Genomic DNA, 16,644 nt, shown 5'->3' with positions numbered 1-16,644 from the left:
TCTCTCTCTGCCTCTCTGTCTCTTTGTCTCTCTGTCTCTTTGTCTCTTTGTCTCTCTGTCTCTCTGCCTCTCTGTCTCTTTGTCTCTTTGTCTCTCTGCCTCTCTGTCTCTTTGTCTCTCTGTCTCTTCGTCTCTCTGTCTCTCTGTATCTCTGTCTCTCTGTCTCTCTGTCTCTTTGTCTCTCTGTCTCTTTGTCTCTCTGTCTCTCTGTATCTTTGTCTCTCTGTCTCTTTGTCTCTCTGTCTCTCTGTCTCTCTGTCTCTTTGTCTCTCTGTCTCTCTGTCTCTTTGTCTCTCTGTCTCTCTGTCTCTTTGTCTCTTTGTCTCTCTGTCTCTCTGTCTCTTTGTCTCTCTGTCTCTCTGTCTCTTTGTCTCTCTGTCTCTCTGTCTCTCTGTCTCTTTGTCTCTCTGTCTCTCTGTCTCTTTGTCTCTCTGTCTCTCTGTACCTTTGTCTCTTTGTCTCTCTGTCTCTCTGTATCTTTGTCTCTCTGTCTCTTTGTCTCTCTGTCTCTCTGTATCTTTGTCTCTCTGTCTCTTTGTCTCTCTGTCTCTTTGTCTCTTTGTCTCTCTGTCTCTCTGTCTCTCTGTCTCTTTGTCTCTCTGTATCTTTGTCTCTCTGTCTCTTTGTCTCTCTGTCTCTTTGTCTCTCTGTCTCTCTGTCTCTCTGTCTCTTTGTCTCTCTGTCTCTTTGTCTCTCTGTCTCTCTGTCTCTCTGTCTCTCTGTCTCTTTGTCTCTCTGTCTCTTTGTCTCTCTGTCTCTTTGTCTCTCTGTCTCTTTGTCTCTTTGTCTCTTTGTCTCTCTGTCTCTTTGTCTCTCTGTCTCTCTGTCTCTCTGTCTCTCTGTCTTTTTGTCTCTTTGTCGAGCTGAGTGAAATGTGGAAATGGATGACGTCATGTTTGGGAGCAGATGCTGATGTTGTCGGTTAACTTTTGGGGATTTGACTTCTGATCAATAATCATCAGAGTCTCTGCAGATGAACCAGATCAGGACTTTGGGACGATAACTGTCCACATGGTTTCGCTGCGTGGCCCAGGCCAAATAAATTTGCTAACCCTTTAAAACCTGGATCCACATCAGTGTCCTCGTGCAGCATTCAGACATCTGAGAACAAACTGCTTTCATTTCTTTCAAAAGGAGAAAAAGGTCATCTGCATTTGGAGCGGAAAGTCGTGAAATCAGGCTAAAAGAGAGCGATACAGTCTTAGAAAATCAGTAATGAAATTCTCTTGCCATGTTTTTGAAAGAAATGAGTTTAATCGGGTTTTAAAGGGTTAACAGGGCTTCTGACGCGCTGCTGCCTGATGACATCGACAGGAGTGGAACAACAGGTAAACGATGGGTTAACGTGAGGGCGATGCCTGGCGCGGCGATGCCTGGCGCGGCGATGCCTGGCGCGGCGATGCCTGGCGCGGCGCAGCAGGGCGGAGGTTACAGAACAGGAAGTCACTGCGAGAGGATCCGATAACGATCTCAGAGCTGATTCAGACGAAGAAGAGAGCTAAAAGATCCGAGAGGAACGCCACAGACTTCGATTTGGAAGAAGGAAACAGAAAAGACAAAAAATCGTTTCAATCATTTCAACCTCTGAAACCTGAAAGATAACAGCTTCCACTTCTCTCAAAAATACAGGAAAATCATAACGAGCAACTGAAATGCAGAAAAAAGAAAAAAGTGAAAGGTAACTGAAAAATCAGCAGCAGTGAGGAGAGAGGACGGAAAAAAGCAAAGACTCAGACAAGCAAAGGTTTCTGGAGAGGAGGCGCGACGCTGCTCTCTGATGTGGACACAGCTGAACTCAGCAGCCTCGGGTGAGCTCAGGTGTGTCCCATCAGCCTGATTGCACTGAGAGGACAGAAGCTGAGAGGACAGGAACTGAGAGGACAGGAACTGAGAGGACAGAAACTGAGAGGACAGGAACTGAGAGGACAGGAACTGAGAGGACGGAAACTGAGAGGACGGAAACTGAGAGGACAGAAACTGAGAGGACAGGAACTGAGAGGACAGGAACTGAGAGGACAGAAGCTGAGAGGACGGCAGCAGCAGAGGGAAGAGACAGAGTGCTGTGTCAGAGGTAAAACAGCTTCAAACACTCGATGGTTTCACAGATTTCGGAGTCACACACTGAAACAGCTCCGATATTAAAAGTGAAACATTTGGCTCATCGGTGGTTAATTAATTAAACTCTGTTGACAACAGCAACAGAAAGAGTGACATCAGGTCATTTGTAAAATATTCAGACAAGTTTCTTCATTTTACAACAAAAATACTCTCAAACAACTAATTTAATAAAGCTAAAAAACACAGGAAGTCTCGGCCGTTGTTTAAAATTTAAAACATTTTAGGATTTCTACAGTGAGTGCCATTTTTGATCTTCACTGCAGTTTGACTTTAATGTTTGATCTTCACTGCTGTGTTTGACTTTAATGTTTGATCTTCACTGCAGTTTGACTTTAATGTTTGATCTTCACTGCTGTGTTTGACTTTAATGTTTGATCTTCACTGCTGTGTTTGACTTTAATGTTTGATCTTCACTGCTGTGTTTGACTTTAATGTTTGATCTTCACTGCTGTGTTTGACTTTAATGTTTGATCTTCACTGCTGTGTTTGACTTTAATGTTTGATCTTCACTGCAGTTTGACTTTAATGTTTGATCTTCACTGCTGTGTTTGACTTTAATGTTTGATCTTCACTGCAGTTTGACTTTAATGTTTGATCTTCACTGCTGTGTTTGACTTTAATGTTTGATCTTCACTGCTGTGTTTGACTTTAATGTTTGATCTTCACTGCTGTGTTTGACTTTAATGTTTGATCTTCACTGCTGTGTTTGACTTTAATGTTTGATCTTCACTGCTGTGTTTGACTTTAATGTTTGATCTTCACTGCTGTGTTTGACTTAAGTTTATCTACATCAGTGTTGGACTTCATTATTTGAGTTTGACTTTATTGTGTGACTTCAATGTTTTCTAAGGTTATAAAATACCCTTTTTGCGTCTGCAGAAGGACAGACACACACACACACACACACACACACACACACACACACACACACACACACACAGGCCTACCCTCCTCCTCCTCAGATAGCTCCCCCTCCCCCTCCTCCAGGGCCTCCACCTCCACCTCCTCCTGCTCCTTCTCTGGAAAACAACAATATTCATACCCTCACAATCAAATTCATTCAAATCTAATTAAATCAAATCAAATCCATTCAGATCAAATTCATTCAAAACTAAAAACGAAATCAAAGGTTGTTTTTTTACCCTCCACAGGAGCCGTAGAAACAGTTGTCGTCAGAAAGATGACCATCGAGACGATCAGCAGGTTTCTGTCAGAGCAGATCACCACAGTAATCAATACTGATCAATACTGAGCACGACAGTTCCCGATGTACCGAAAATACTCGTCAGTAAAATGATCACCAATCAATAACAACCCTTAATCAACACTTTTCAGTTCAAACCAATACCAATCAATGCCGCAACATGACAATAATGAAAACTGATCAAAGCACATTAAAGCTGTCAGCTGCAGCAGTGAACAGAGAGCTGCAGCTGTACGGATCAATACCCTCACAGCGACAGGACTGATCAGCTGATCAGGTACACTGTCAATCAAAACAACGGCAACTCATTAAAATACTACTGCAGTACCACAGAACTACACACAGTAGCATTATAAGTGAGTAGTATTCACATGCAGTAGCAGTACTAAAAATAGTAGTAGTAGTAGTACTCACGGTGGCATCATGTTGAAGTCGAAGTGTTTCAGTGGGACTGAGGAGACAAAACTGCAGCTCATATTTATACTCAGAGGACGAGGAGCTCCTCCCTCTGCTGCTGACAGTACCACAGCCTTTACTACATCTACTACTGCAATTACTACTGCAATTACATCATCTACCACTGCAACTACAGCTGCATCTATGACTGCAATTACTATATCTACTACTGCAACTACAACTGCGTCTAATACTACATCTGCTACTACATCTGCTACTGCAATTACTGCATCTACTACTACTACATATACTACTACAATTACTACTGAAATCAATACATCTACTACTACATTGAATACTGCGTCTACGACTGCAATTACTGCAACTACTACTGCAACTACTACTACATCGACTGCTGCAACTACTGCATCTACTACTGCAATTACTACATCTACTACTGCAATTACTACTTCATCTACTACTGCATCTACAACTGCAACTACTACTGAATCTACTACTGCAATTACTACACCTACTACTGCAATTACTACTTCATCTACTACTACATCTATGACTGCAACTACTACTGAATCTACTACTGCAATTACAACATCTACTACTGCAATTACTACTTCATCTATGACTGCAACTACTACTGCACCTACTACAGTAATTACTACATCAACTACTGCATCGACTATTGCAATTTCTGCATCGACCATTGTATCTACTACTGCGACTACTGCATCTACTACTGCAACAACTACTGCATTTACTACAGCAATTACTACAGCAGTTACTACATCTTCTACTTTATCTAATACTGCGACTACTGCGTCTAATACAACAGTTACAGCACTTTCTTGTCACGGAAAGTAAAAAACTGACGGCTCGCCTCCGCTCTTTTTTCCTGTGGCTGACTGGCCGCAATTAATAGATCCAAGGATGTCAGGATAACAGTGTTCAGCTGCTGTGTGTGTGTGTGTGTGTGTTACTCTGTGTGTGTGTGTGTGTGTGTGTGTGTGGTGGTGTTAGTGTGTGTGTGTGTGTGTGTGTGTGTGTGTGTGTGTGTGTGTGTGTGTGTTACTCTGTGTGCGTGTGTGTGGTGGTGTGAGTGTGTGTGTGTGTGTTACTCTGTGTGCGTGTATGTGGTGGTGTTAGTGTGTGTGTGTGTGTTACTCTGTGTGCGTGTGTGTGTGTGTGGTGGTGTTAGTGTGTGTGTGTGTTACTCTGTGTGCGTGTGTGTGTATAAGTTTTATTAAAGTGAATCTGAGCTGCTGAGATAAAGTCACCAACACTCCTTTGAACTACACCCAGAACGCTCCTCCTCCTCTGTGGTAGTCTGTGGTGGTCTGTGGTGGTCTATGGTGGTCTGTGGTGGTCTGTGGTAGTCTGTGGTAGTCTGTGGTGGCCTGTGGTGGTCTGTGGTGGTCTGTGGTAGTCTGTGGTGGCCTGTGGTGGTCTGTGGTGGTCTGTGGTGGTCTGTGGTAGTCTGTGGTGGCCTGTGGTGGCCTGTGGTGGTCTGTGGTGGTCTGTGGTAGTCTGTGGTGGCCTGTGGTGGTCTGTGGTAGTCTGTGGTGGTCTGGTCTGTGGTAGTCTGTGGTGGCCTGTAGTGGTCTGTGGTGGTCCTCCTGTACTGGGTGAGTTCTTTGAGGAGAGCCGGCTGTAAAACCTTTCAGGGTTTTCTTTTATTTTGAAGAGAGTTTCCTGTTGTCTGTGGGAATCAGGGCAGAACGGGACATCCTGAAACCAGAGTCCAGCTGGAGCTGAGCTGGACTCTGGGATCTGCTCCAGAGAAGGAATTAGGGGCACTTTGAGGTTTGGTTTAGTCCAGCTCGGTTCTGAATGACTGCAGCTCGCGGGGACCTTTGATCCTCATGTCCGCCTGAAACCAAGAGCTGTGGGACAGACAAGACATCTGAGACACCAAGATCCCAGCGACCCCCGACCACAAACCTCGAGACACATCGAGCGTGACCAGCTGAGGTCGGGCATGATGCTCTGTGGTCGTCAGGGTCGTTATCGGTCTCCACAGCAGGAACAGCAGCGTTCATACGCCGTTTATTTCTTCAGCCGCAGAAATCAAACAAACAGCTGATCAGATGAGTCTGTCTCTGTCTGTCTCTGTCTGTCTCTGTCTGTCTCTATCTGTCTCTACCTGTCTCTGTCTGTCTCTGTCTGTCTCTGTCTGTCTCTGTCTGTCTCTACCTGTCTCTACCTGTATCTGTCTGTCTCTGTCTGTCTCTGTCTGTCTTTGTCTGTCTCTGTCTGTCTCTGTCTGTCTCTACCTGTCTCTACCTGTATCTGTCTGTCTCTGTCTGTCTTTGTCTGTCTCTGTCTGTGCCCTGTCTGTCTCTGTCTGTCTTTGTCTTTCTTTGTCTGTCTCTTCCTGCCTCTGTCCTGTCTCTAAAGTGTTTGTCCCCCCTGATGTGTTTAAGGACTGTTGGAAGTTTTGAAATCCATCAATAATTTCTGTTTTTACCGTTTTTGGCTGATAAATTGCATCATTTTGGCAACTGTTTGCTCAAACAAAAATCAGCAAAAATTAAAAAACAAAAGAAAAATAAAATGATAGCAAAATGCGCCAAAAGTTTTAGGAAAAATAGGCAAAAATGTTTTAAAGAAAACAAAATTATGCCCTCCAAAGACGTGGACTCCACAAGGTCCGACCTGTTCCCCAGTCCAAGAACACATCCCCAGATACCAAAGACCTGATCCCCAGGTGCGTCTGATTAAACGACATCATCACTGCACAGACACACCTGAGCGATGAAGGAGAGATCAAACATTTCAGAAGTTATAGTATCAGACAGTACTCAGTAGAGTGCTTGAGTAAATATACTTGATTACTTTCTGGCGCTGCCTGATGGCCTCAGCAGGACTTCGTCCTGTCGGCTCTCAAATAAATCTGTTCTCACAGAGGTCATCGACCAATCAGCTGCTCCTGTGTGAAACCCACCTGAGCAAAGTCTAACTGTGTGTGTGTGTGTGTGTGTGTGTGTGTGTGTGTGTGTGTGCGCATGTGTGCATGTGTGTGTATGTGCGTGCGTGTGTGTGCGTGCGTGTGGGTGTGTGTGTGAGAGACAGAGAGAACACGTTAACCTCTGCAGACCTGAGGTCAGTTTTCATTTATCATCTCAGAGAAACTTCATCCTCCTGAGGAGTCGTTCTTCCACATCAGCAGCCCGCGGCAGCAGGTAACCTGACTCCTCCCCCTACATCACACCTGTAATCAGTGTCAGGTGAGCCGCCCGGCCAGCTTAACATGTTAACGTCCACGGAGCTTTCAGTCCTCCACACGGCAGCCAGCAATATCATGAACAGCAGGCGCAAAAGAGACCAGAAAAAAGACAAAATGGGAAAAGGAAGAGCTAAAACAGATCAAACTCTGTGATCGAGTGTGATTACAAATCAATGTGTTTGATCAGTGTGTGATTACAGATCAATGTGTTTGATCAGTGTGTGATTACAGATCAATGTGTTTGATCGGTGATTGACAGAAACGTAATGACAGCCTGAGGTGTTTTGACAGTCGAAACTTTATTAGCAGTTTAACGTTTACAGTCTCTACAGTTTGTAAACAAACAGATCAGCTGTTAGTGATCGACCAGATCAATACTTTAATAAACACAGAGACCAGGACAGCCCGCCCCACACAGACAGACAGAGAGACAGAGAGACAGGGAGATAGAGAGAGAGACAGACTGAGAGACAGGGAGATAGAGAGAGAGACAGACTGAGAGACAGGGAGACAGAGAGACTGAGAGACAGCCAGTTAGAGAGTGAGATAGGTGAAAGGACACACAAATTAAAAAAAAACAAAACAAACAGTCTGAAGAAAATTTAAACAACCAATCAGAGACAAGCTGAAAACTGAAACAGGAAGCTGAAGGTTAGCTGCAGTTTAGCTTGTTGTTGTTGTTGTTGTTGTTGTTGTTGTTGTTGTTGTTGTTGTTGTTGTTGTCTTCATGGACTCTGATCTGATGGACAGAATAAACAAAAAGTATTTGTTTTTTATTGTATTGTGTAATGTGATGTCATAATGATTGATTCTTTAAGAACATCTGACGTTGTTCTCTTTCTGTTATCAGAACGTTTCAGTTCAGCTGGACATCACTCAGCGTCAAAACTCAGCAAACAAACAGCTCCAACTGAGAGAGACAGGGACAGGGACAGGGACACGGATGGGGATGGATTCAGGCCGCCTGAGGACAGGGGACATTAAATAAATAAGGGCACCAGGTACTCAGAGCCCACCTAAGACACTGAAAACTCATGTTTTCTCCACTAGAAGAGAACCTTACATAGCACTTCATCATGTTTCCTCCACTAAAAGAGAACCTTATAGAGCACTTCATCATGTTTCCTCCACTAAAAGAGAACCTTATAGAGCACTTCACCATAGTTTCTCCACTAAAAGAGAACCCTACAGAGCACTTCATCATGTTTTCTCTACTCGAAGAGAACCCTACAGAGCACTTCATTATGTTTTCGCCATTAGAAGGGAACCTTACAGAGCACTTCATCATGTTTTCTCTACTAAACGAGAACCTTACAGAGCACTTCATTAAGTTTTCTCTACTAAAATAGAACCTTATAGAGCACTTCATCATGTTTTCTTGACTTGAAGAGAACCCTACGGAGCACTTCATCATGTTCTCTCCACTAAAAGAGAACCTTACAGCGCACTTCATCATGTTTTCTGTACTTGAAGAGAACCCTAAAGAGCACTTCATCATGTTTTCCCCACTAAAAGAGAACCTTACAGCGCACTTCATCATGTTTTCTGTACTTGAAGAGAACCCTACAGAGCACTTCATTATGTTTTCGCCATTAGAAGGGAACCTTACAGAGCACTTCATCATGTTTTCTCTACTAAATGAGAACCTTACAGAGCACTTCATTAAGTTTTCTCTACTAAAAGAGAACCCTACAGAGCACTTCATCATGTTTTCTCCACTAGAAGAGGACCCTAAAGAGCACTTCATCATGTTTTCTCTACTAAAAGGGAACCCTACAGAGCATTTCATCATGTTTTCTCCACTAGAAGAGAACTCTACAGAGCACTTCATTATGTTTTCGCCATTAGAAGGGAACCCTACAGAACACTTCATCATGTTTTCTCTACTAAACGAGAACCTTACAGAGCACGTCATCATGTTTTCTCTACTAAACAAGAACCTTACAGAGCACTTCATTACGTTTTCTCTACTAAAAGAGAACCTTGCAGAGCACTTCATCATGTTCTCTCCACTAAAGGAGAACCTTACAGAGCACTTCATGTTTTCTCTTCTAGAAGAGAGCCCCATAGAGCGCATCATCATGTTTTTTCCACTAAGTGTGTGTGCTGATACCTGGAGTTGGTGAGCTTCCAAAGTTTGGCAGTTGACTGTTTACATCACTGCTAAAAGAAGCAAAAAGAGATGAAAAATATCCAGTTAATCTCTTTTTATCTGGTGCATAAAACTGAGCAGACTGCAGAATTTACTTAAAATCTTTAATTGTGTTCACTGCTGGATATAAGTGTTCCCAGAGGATCCAGAATGAAGCCAAAGTTCATCGACTGATGACCTTCAACACTGAACTGTGTTTGTTTCTCAAAGCTGAGACTAAATCTGAGCTAATAATTGGCTGTGAGATCTGAGCTGTAATCTGAGCTCTGATTGGCTGTGAGATCTGAGCTGTGATTGGCTGTGAGATCTGAGCTCTGATTGGCTGTGAGATCTGAGCTGTGATTGGCTGTGAGATCTGAGCTCTGATTGGCTGTGAGATCTGAGCTGTAATCTGAGCTGTGATTGGCTGTGAGCTATGAGCTCTGATTGGCTGTGAGATATGAGCTGATTGGCTGTGAGATCTGAGCTGGGATTGGTTATGAGATCTGGTGAACTTTACCGTCTGCTGTGGTAGAGGGGGGGTTGTCGGGTTGGTTCGATTGGCCTGATTGATCAGCAGATGGTGCTGCAACAAATGAAATGTGATTAATACAAAACCCTTTTTGTCCTGATATAACTCCAGTTCTGTGAGAGAGAGCCACAAATCTGTTTGGATAGGCTTTCATCATTTCTGCTTTTCTCTTGATGACTTCTTTTTATAAATTCCGAATTATTTAAGTCTTCAACCACTTTATCTCTTGAATTTTACACCTTTGCCATCAACCTGCTCCTTCTATTCCTCAGAGTCTTAAGCTTGTGGGGTCTTTTAGCCATTTAATTATTCATCTTTACATGTTCCCCATGCTGACTTTTAATTTCTTAATCTTCTTCTATCTTCAGTATCAATCTCTAAAAGTTTTCATATTCTTTGATGAAAATTTCATGAACTCTGAACTCAACTCTAAAAATGTTATGAAATAGAGACCTCATGGACTCCCTTTCACTTCAGAACTTCTCTGGAAATTTTAAAAATTGACCAGTGCTGCTGTCCTGTCAGTCACTGATTCAGTTTACCTTCAGTGGAGGTGGAAGTTTCTGGACTTTGCTCCTCAGGTTCTGACGTTGCAGAGTCGTCCTGCTCCACATTCTCAGAGACAGGAGTTTCTGGACTGTGCTGCTCTGGTCCATCAATATCTGATGTTACAGGCTCGTCCTCAACCTTGTCTTCATCGTTAGTGTTGTTGTCATGGTCACTGTTGTTGGGGTCACTGTTGTCAGAGTCATCCTCTGAGTCATTGTTGTTGGTGTGATTGTCAGAGTCGTTGCTGTCGAGGTCACTGTTAGAATCATTGCTGTCAGGGTCATTGTTGTCAGGATCACTGTCACTGTCGGGGTCATTGTTTTCAGGATCACTGTCACTGTCGGGGTCATTGTTTTCAGGATCACTGTCACTGTCGGGGTCATTGTTTTCAGGATCACTGTCACTGTCGGGGTCATTGTTTTCAGGATCACTGTCACTGTCAGGGTCATTGTTGTCAGGATCACTGTCACTGTCGGGGTCATTGTTGTCAGGATCACTGTCACTGTCAGGGCCATTGTTGGAGTCATTGCTGTCGGGGTCATTGTTGTCAGGGTCACTGTCACTGTCAGAGTCCTTGTTGTCAGAGTCCTTGTTGTCAGAGTCCTTGTTGTCAGAGTCCTTGTTGTCAGAGTCCTTGTTGTCGGGGTCATTGTTGTCGGGGTCATTGTTGTCGGGGTCATTGTTGTCAGAGTCATTGCTGTCAGAGTCCTTGTTGTCGGGGTCATTGTTGTCGGGGTCATTGTTGGCGGGGTCATTGTTGTCAGAGTCATTGCTGTCAGCATCACTATTGTCCTGATCTTTGAGCTCAGTTTCGGTGTCGTCACCATCAGCCTGGCTGGTTTTGTCCTTGTCCTCATTATTGTTTGTGTCTTCATCTTTTTCTTTGGTTTTGTCCTCCTTTGAGGTCACGTCCTCATCCTTGTTCTCGATAAACTCCTCACTCCCTGCATCTGGCTCCTCCTCTTTGCTGTTGGCATCATTATCTTGAGCATCAGAGTCTGCGCCTTCATCAGTATTTTGGTTTTCATCATCCTGGCTGTCGCCATTGTTATCTGCAGCGTCAGAGCCTGAGTCCATGTTACTTGAGTTGATGTCACTTTCAGCTGCATTGTTGTTAGTATCTGAGGATTAAAGATGTTGCACACTCATTAATTAATCATTATCATGTCTCTGATAAATGTCAGCATAATGAATCTTTGGTGTGTCTTTGTCAGAATAGTTGTCAGTTATTGATGACACAGATGTGGGTCAATGAGCCACATGATTTAGTAATATACTCAGTTAGCGGCAGCGGTACTGCAAGCAGCTGGCAAGTATAAAGTAGAATCATGTGGGTGGGTGTGGGGATACTCATGAGCCCCCTGGCTGAGTACAGCTGTGTTGGATTTTTCCCCAGGGAATGAGAGGGTTCCTCCATTGTGGAGGCAGCCGCTAAAACTTATGGTCAGCATGTTATTGGTGCCTGTTGTGGTGGCCAACTAAGAATCTGCTGGTGGACATCAGTGGTGAAGGAGGCCGTCAGGCCGAAGAAGGCGATTACCAGGATTTATTGGCCCAGGAGACCATCCTGAAGCAGCAGGCAGGTACCTGTTGGCTAGAAGAGCTGCAGCTGAGGTGGTCACCAAAGCAAAAACTCTGGTGTAAGAGGAGTTCAGGGAGACCATGGAGGAGGACTTATGGTTAGCATCAACGAAGTTTTGGCAACAGCAGGGCTTGTCTCAGGCTGTTTTCAGCAGGGAGGAGACCCGCTGGCCCGACCCAGGGATGTTGTCGAGTGCTGAATAGAACACTTTGAGGAACTCCGGAACCCCGCAGTCACGTCCTCTGAGGAGGCAGAGTCTGAGGACTGGGGGAACCTTCGTCCATATCTGTGGCAGAGGTCACTGAGACCGTCAAACAGCTCCTCGGTAGCAAGGAACCAGGTGTGGATGAGAGTCACCCTAAGATGCCAAATGACATTGTAGGGCTGTATTGGCTGACACCCTGTTTCAATGTGGCGTGGAGGTTGGGTACGCTGCCTGTGGAGTGGCAGAGCAGAGTGGTAGTTCCCATTTTCAAAAAAGGGAACTGGAGATTGTGCTCTGAATATCAGGGTGTCACACTGCTCAGCCTCCCGAAAGTTTACCCCAGGATGCTGGAAATGAGGCTCCGACTGATTGTCGAACCCCGGATTCAGGGTCATCCATGACCAGGTCCCATCCTGGTCATGGAATAGTGGACCAGCTCTTTACCCTGCAGGGCTGCTGGAGGGGTTGTGGGAGTTTGACTATCCAGTCTCCTTGTGTTTTGTGGACTTGGAGAAAACTAATGACTACATCCCCTGGGGAGTCATGTGGGGGTACTGTGGGAACAGGAGGCAACGGGATTGTTGCTGGGAACCATCCAGGCTTTGTATGTCCAAAGCTTTGCCCGCATATTCACAGTTAAGTCAAACATGTTCTCAGGGGGTAGTGACGTCCCCTGGGTTGTACCTAGTCACAGATTGTGTTTGTGATATTCATGGGAAGGATCTCAAAGTGCAGCCAGGAGGAGGAAGGTTTGGACAACCCCTAGTTCCTCCTGTCAGAACTTTTCTGTCCAACTGGTAGTTTTCCCCGGGGCACAGTCAGAACACACCAGAGGGATTATAGATCTCATCTGGTCTGGGTACTGCTTGGGATCCTCCAGGAGGAACTGAAGGACAGGGCTGCGGATAGGGATGTCTACAGTGCTGTGATCAGCCTGCTGTCCCCAAGACCTGTTCCCAGATAAGATGATGAAAATGGATGCATGGTTTTCTGGATGTGTTTGGTTGGATGAGCCTGGCTGTGCTGGTGATGTCAAGTCATTTGACCACCTGTCATGTGACAATAATAATGAGTTGTTCTTGATAATAATAATAATATAATAATAATAATTAATAATAATAATGTTGTTCTTAACAGTAATGAGTTGTTATAATAATAATAATAATAATAATAATAATAATAATAATAATAATAATAATAATATAATCATTATAATAATAATAATGTTGTTCTCACTAATAATAATGTTGTTGTTAATAGTAATGAGTTGTTATAATAATAATGTTGTTCTTAATAGTAATGAGTTGTTATAATAATAATGTTGTTAATAGTAATGAGTTGTTCTTACTAATAAAAATTAGCTGAAATGAAGAAAAAATCATCCTCACCTTCAGTCGCGTCGTCTGTCTCAGAATCGTTTTCATGACTGCTGCCTAAAAAGAAACATTTCACACTATTTTAAATTATGGAAATTTACAAAAATATGTGAACATGTTAGAACCGACACCGCAGCGCTCTATGTGACGTCTTATTTCACACACATTAGATGTCAAAGCGACGCACTGACCTGGCGCTTCAGTGTCGTCCTCTGCAGACGCTGAGTCTGAAAAACAATTTAAAGGAACATATGAAGAACATACGGTCAGCCAAAGTACGGCACATGTTCACACGAACGCCACAATAGTGAGCCAAACAACAACAACTATAATCATCAAAATGCGTTCATGTCTACGACAGAGAGACCGTAAAATCCGTTTCATCCAGAGAATTAAATTTGTGAAGACACTGTGGGTGTGAATGCTGCATGCTGAAAAGTTCACACTGCACTTCAATGCTGGCTTTAAATGCTGAATAATACTATTAATGTATGAACCACGTGAATTATTTGAGGTTTTTTTGAAAGCTTATGCTACACTGAATTGCCTTAATTTGTGAGTAAAGTGGGTGAAGTGATAGGAGAAGTTGAAAAAGTGGAAACAGGTCCAATTAGTATGAAAGTCAGTAAAGTGTAAAGATAGGAATACTCTGGAATATTTCCACATTAGCATTTTTTTTTAACCAAAAAAACAAGTTTTAATATTTCTAAAAGTTTAGAAATATTCAAAAAATGTTTTGATATTTAATACAGCGAGTTTGGCAGGTAGCGGGGGAGAACCGGTTTAATCCGGTCTCTGTTTTTGTTCCAGTCAGATGCCTCACTGAAAAATGTTTCCTGGTGTGTTTTCATGTTTTTCCGGTTTCCGGTTGTTCCGGAGGGTTTGGCCTCGGCTCAGTGTGAATGCTGTTTGTTTTTCTGCTTCAGAGGAAAAACGTCAAACCTAAGAAACCCGAGACGGAGAAGGAAGCAGGAAACCTGCAGTCAGCAGATCACGTTACCTTCAACAGACGCCACACTGTCCGTGAGCTCTGTGGAGACAGAATGACATCAGGTCACACCCTTCACCTGTGACCACCTGTGACCACCTGTGATCTTCTGTGACCACCTGTGACCACCTGTGATTGATCACCTGTGACCACCTGTGATCTTCTGTGACCACCTGTGATTGATCACCTGTGACCACCTGTGACCACCTGTGATCCTCTGTGACCACCCGTGATCTTCTGTGTCATCAGTCAGACATTATGACATCATACTGTCTCAAGACGTGTCATCAGTGACATCATCAGTGATCTTTAACTAAATAAATGTTTATTCTCACCTTCAGCCATTGAATCACTTTCATTTCTGACGCCTAAAAACGAACAAACAAACAAACAGTTTGAAATGATGCATATAAATTAACATCCGTGTGAAATCTTTAGTGAAAATGTGTGTGTAGTGTGTATCTAATGTGTGTGTGTGTGTGTGTGTGTGTGTGTGTTACCTGCGTTCATGTGCTCCAGCAGTGGTGCGACTCTCTCTGAAACAGCAGAAACAAACAAACGTAAATATCAGAAATCTCATTAAATGTTTATCATGTTGACACAAAAGAAAAAAAAGAAATCACTGATTGATAACAAATACATCCTTTAATTAAGTAATACATTAACTAAACCAGTTTAAGTAATATAATGAAAAACATGTTATTACCCAGAGCAATGCGTTGGAAAGTCAATAAAAACATTAATGTAAAACAGGTAAACATGTTGAAATAAAACACATAAATATGTTGGAAAAAATTAAATAAATCAGTTTAATTAATATTAAAAAATACTATATTGCTCAAATAAAGATATCGTAAAATAAATTAATACATTGTAGTAAAATAAATACGTTTTTAAATAAAATAAATAAATATGTTTGTTGAAGTAAAATAAGAAATATTTTATACATTCCATTATTAAATAATGCTGAAATGCTAATACACTGAAACCTTAACAAAAGGCTGAAACGTTACCTTAACGTTAACATAACGTTAACAAAACGCTACAACGCTAAAATGCAGAGACGCTCAAACTTTAACAAAATGTTAAGAAAACATTTTATCTCAGAGAATAAAAAACTTCAGTTTAATTTACCGTCAACTGATGTCGTCGATTCATCTGATAGAGGAGCAAGAGGAGGGAGAGAGGAGGAGAGAGGAGGAGAGAGGAGAGAGGAGGAGAGAGAGGAGAGAGGAGAGAGGAGGAGAGGGGAGAGAGGAGGAGAGAGGAGGAGAGAGGAGGAGGGAGGAGAGAGGAGGAGGGAGGAAGAGAGGAGAGAGGAGGAGAGAGGAGGAGAGGGGGAGAGGAGGGAGGAGGAGAGGAGAGAGGAGGTGAGAGTAGGAGAGAGGAGGAGAAAGAGAGAGGAGGAGAGAGGAGGAGAGAGGAGGTGAGAGGAGGAGAGGAGGAGAGGAGGAGAGGAGAGAGGAGGAGAGAGGAGGAGAGAGGAGAGAGGAGGTGAGAGGAGGAGAGAGGAGGGGAGGGGAGAGGAGGAGAGGAGAGAGGAGGTGAGAGGAGGAGAGAGGATGAGAGGAGAGAGGAGAGAGGAGGAGGAGAGGAGAGAGGAGGAGAGGAGAGAGGAGGAGAAGAGGAGAGAGGAGGAGAAAGGAGAGAGGAGGAGAAGAGGAGAGAGGAGGAGAGAGGAGGAGGAGAGAAGAGGAGAGAGGAGGAGGAGAGAGGAGAGAGGAGGAGAGAGGAGGAGAGAGGAGAGAGGAGGAGAGAGGAGAGAGGAGGAGGAGAGGAGAGAGGAGGAGAGAGGAGGTGAGAGGAGGAGAGAGGAGAGAGGAGGAGAGAGGAGAGAGGAGGAGAGAGGAGGAGAGAGGAGGAGAGGAGGAGAGAGGAGAGGAGGAGAGGAGGTGAGAGGAGGAGAGAGGAGAGAGGAGGAGAGAGGAGAGAGGAGGTGAGAGGAGGAGAGAGGATGAGAGGAGAGAGGAGGTGAGAGGAGGTGAGAGGAGGAGAGAGGAGAGAGGAGGAGAGAGGAGAGAGGAGGTGAGAGGAGGAGAGAGGATGAGAGGAGAGAGGAGGTGAGAGGAGGTGAGAGGAGGAGAGAGGAGAGAGGAGAGGAGAGAGGAGGAGGAGAGAGGAGAGAGGAGAGAGGAGAGAGGAGGAGGAGACATCAGATCAAACATTAATAGTAAACACTGAATATTGATCTGTTGTTATTATTATTGAGACTCTTTGCCAATAAATGAAGTTAAAATAATCAATAACTGATTCAAAGTAAAGTAGTGATAACATCTAATGTTTGTCAATAAAGACAATCAGTAATTATCAATAAGTTAATAT

General features: G+C 43.7%; 1 protein-coding gene across 6 annotated transcripts in view; it reads right to left on the bottom strand.

The window, feature by feature from the left end:
• Positions 1-7,239: 7,239 nt before the first annotated feature.
• stm (starmaker) overlaps positions 7,240-16,644 on the bottom strand; it is a 12,389-nt gene continuing 2,984 nt past the window's right edge. Inside the window, exons 3-12 of one of the 6 annotated variants that reach the window (XM_088090682.1) lie at positions 15,457-15,480; positions 14,823-14,858; positions 14,658-14,690; positions 14,335-14,364; positions 13,526-13,561; positions 13,347-13,391; positions 10,165-11,292; positions 9,611-9,676; positions 9,073-9,122; positions 7,240-7,698 (exon numbers count right to left, since the gene is read on the bottom strand). In XM_088090682.1, coding sequence (XP_087946808.1) covers positions 9,112-9,122; positions 9,611-9,676; positions 10,165-11,292; positions 13,347-13,391; positions 13,526-13,561; positions 14,335-14,364; positions 14,658-14,690; positions 14,823-14,858; positions 15,457-15,480 — 1,409 coding nt within the window. In that variant the 3' untranslated portion in view covers positions 7,240-7,698; positions 9,073-9,111. Of the gene's footprint in view, positions 7,924-9,072; positions 9,123-9,610; positions 9,677-10,164; positions 11,293-13,346; positions 13,392-13,525; positions 13,562-14,334; positions 14,365-14,657; positions 14,691-14,822; positions 14,859-15,456; positions 15,481-16,644 lie in introns of all 6 variants that reach the window. The other 5 variants (XM_088090685.1, XM_088090683.1, XM_088090686.1 and 2 more) reach the window with 5 other exon arrangements.

This window comes from Plectropomus leopardus, chromosome 17 (assembly GCF_026936395.1).
Source record: "Plectropomus leopardus strain MGB_pleo_1.0 chromosome 17, ASM2693639v1, whole genome shotgun sequence".
NCBI lineage: Eukaryota > Metazoa > Chordata > Actinopteri > Perciformes > Serranidae > Plectropomus > Plectropomus leopardus.
Note: the sequence above shows the minus strand (reverse complement) of the source record. Positions and strands in the feature narration are given on the sequence as shown.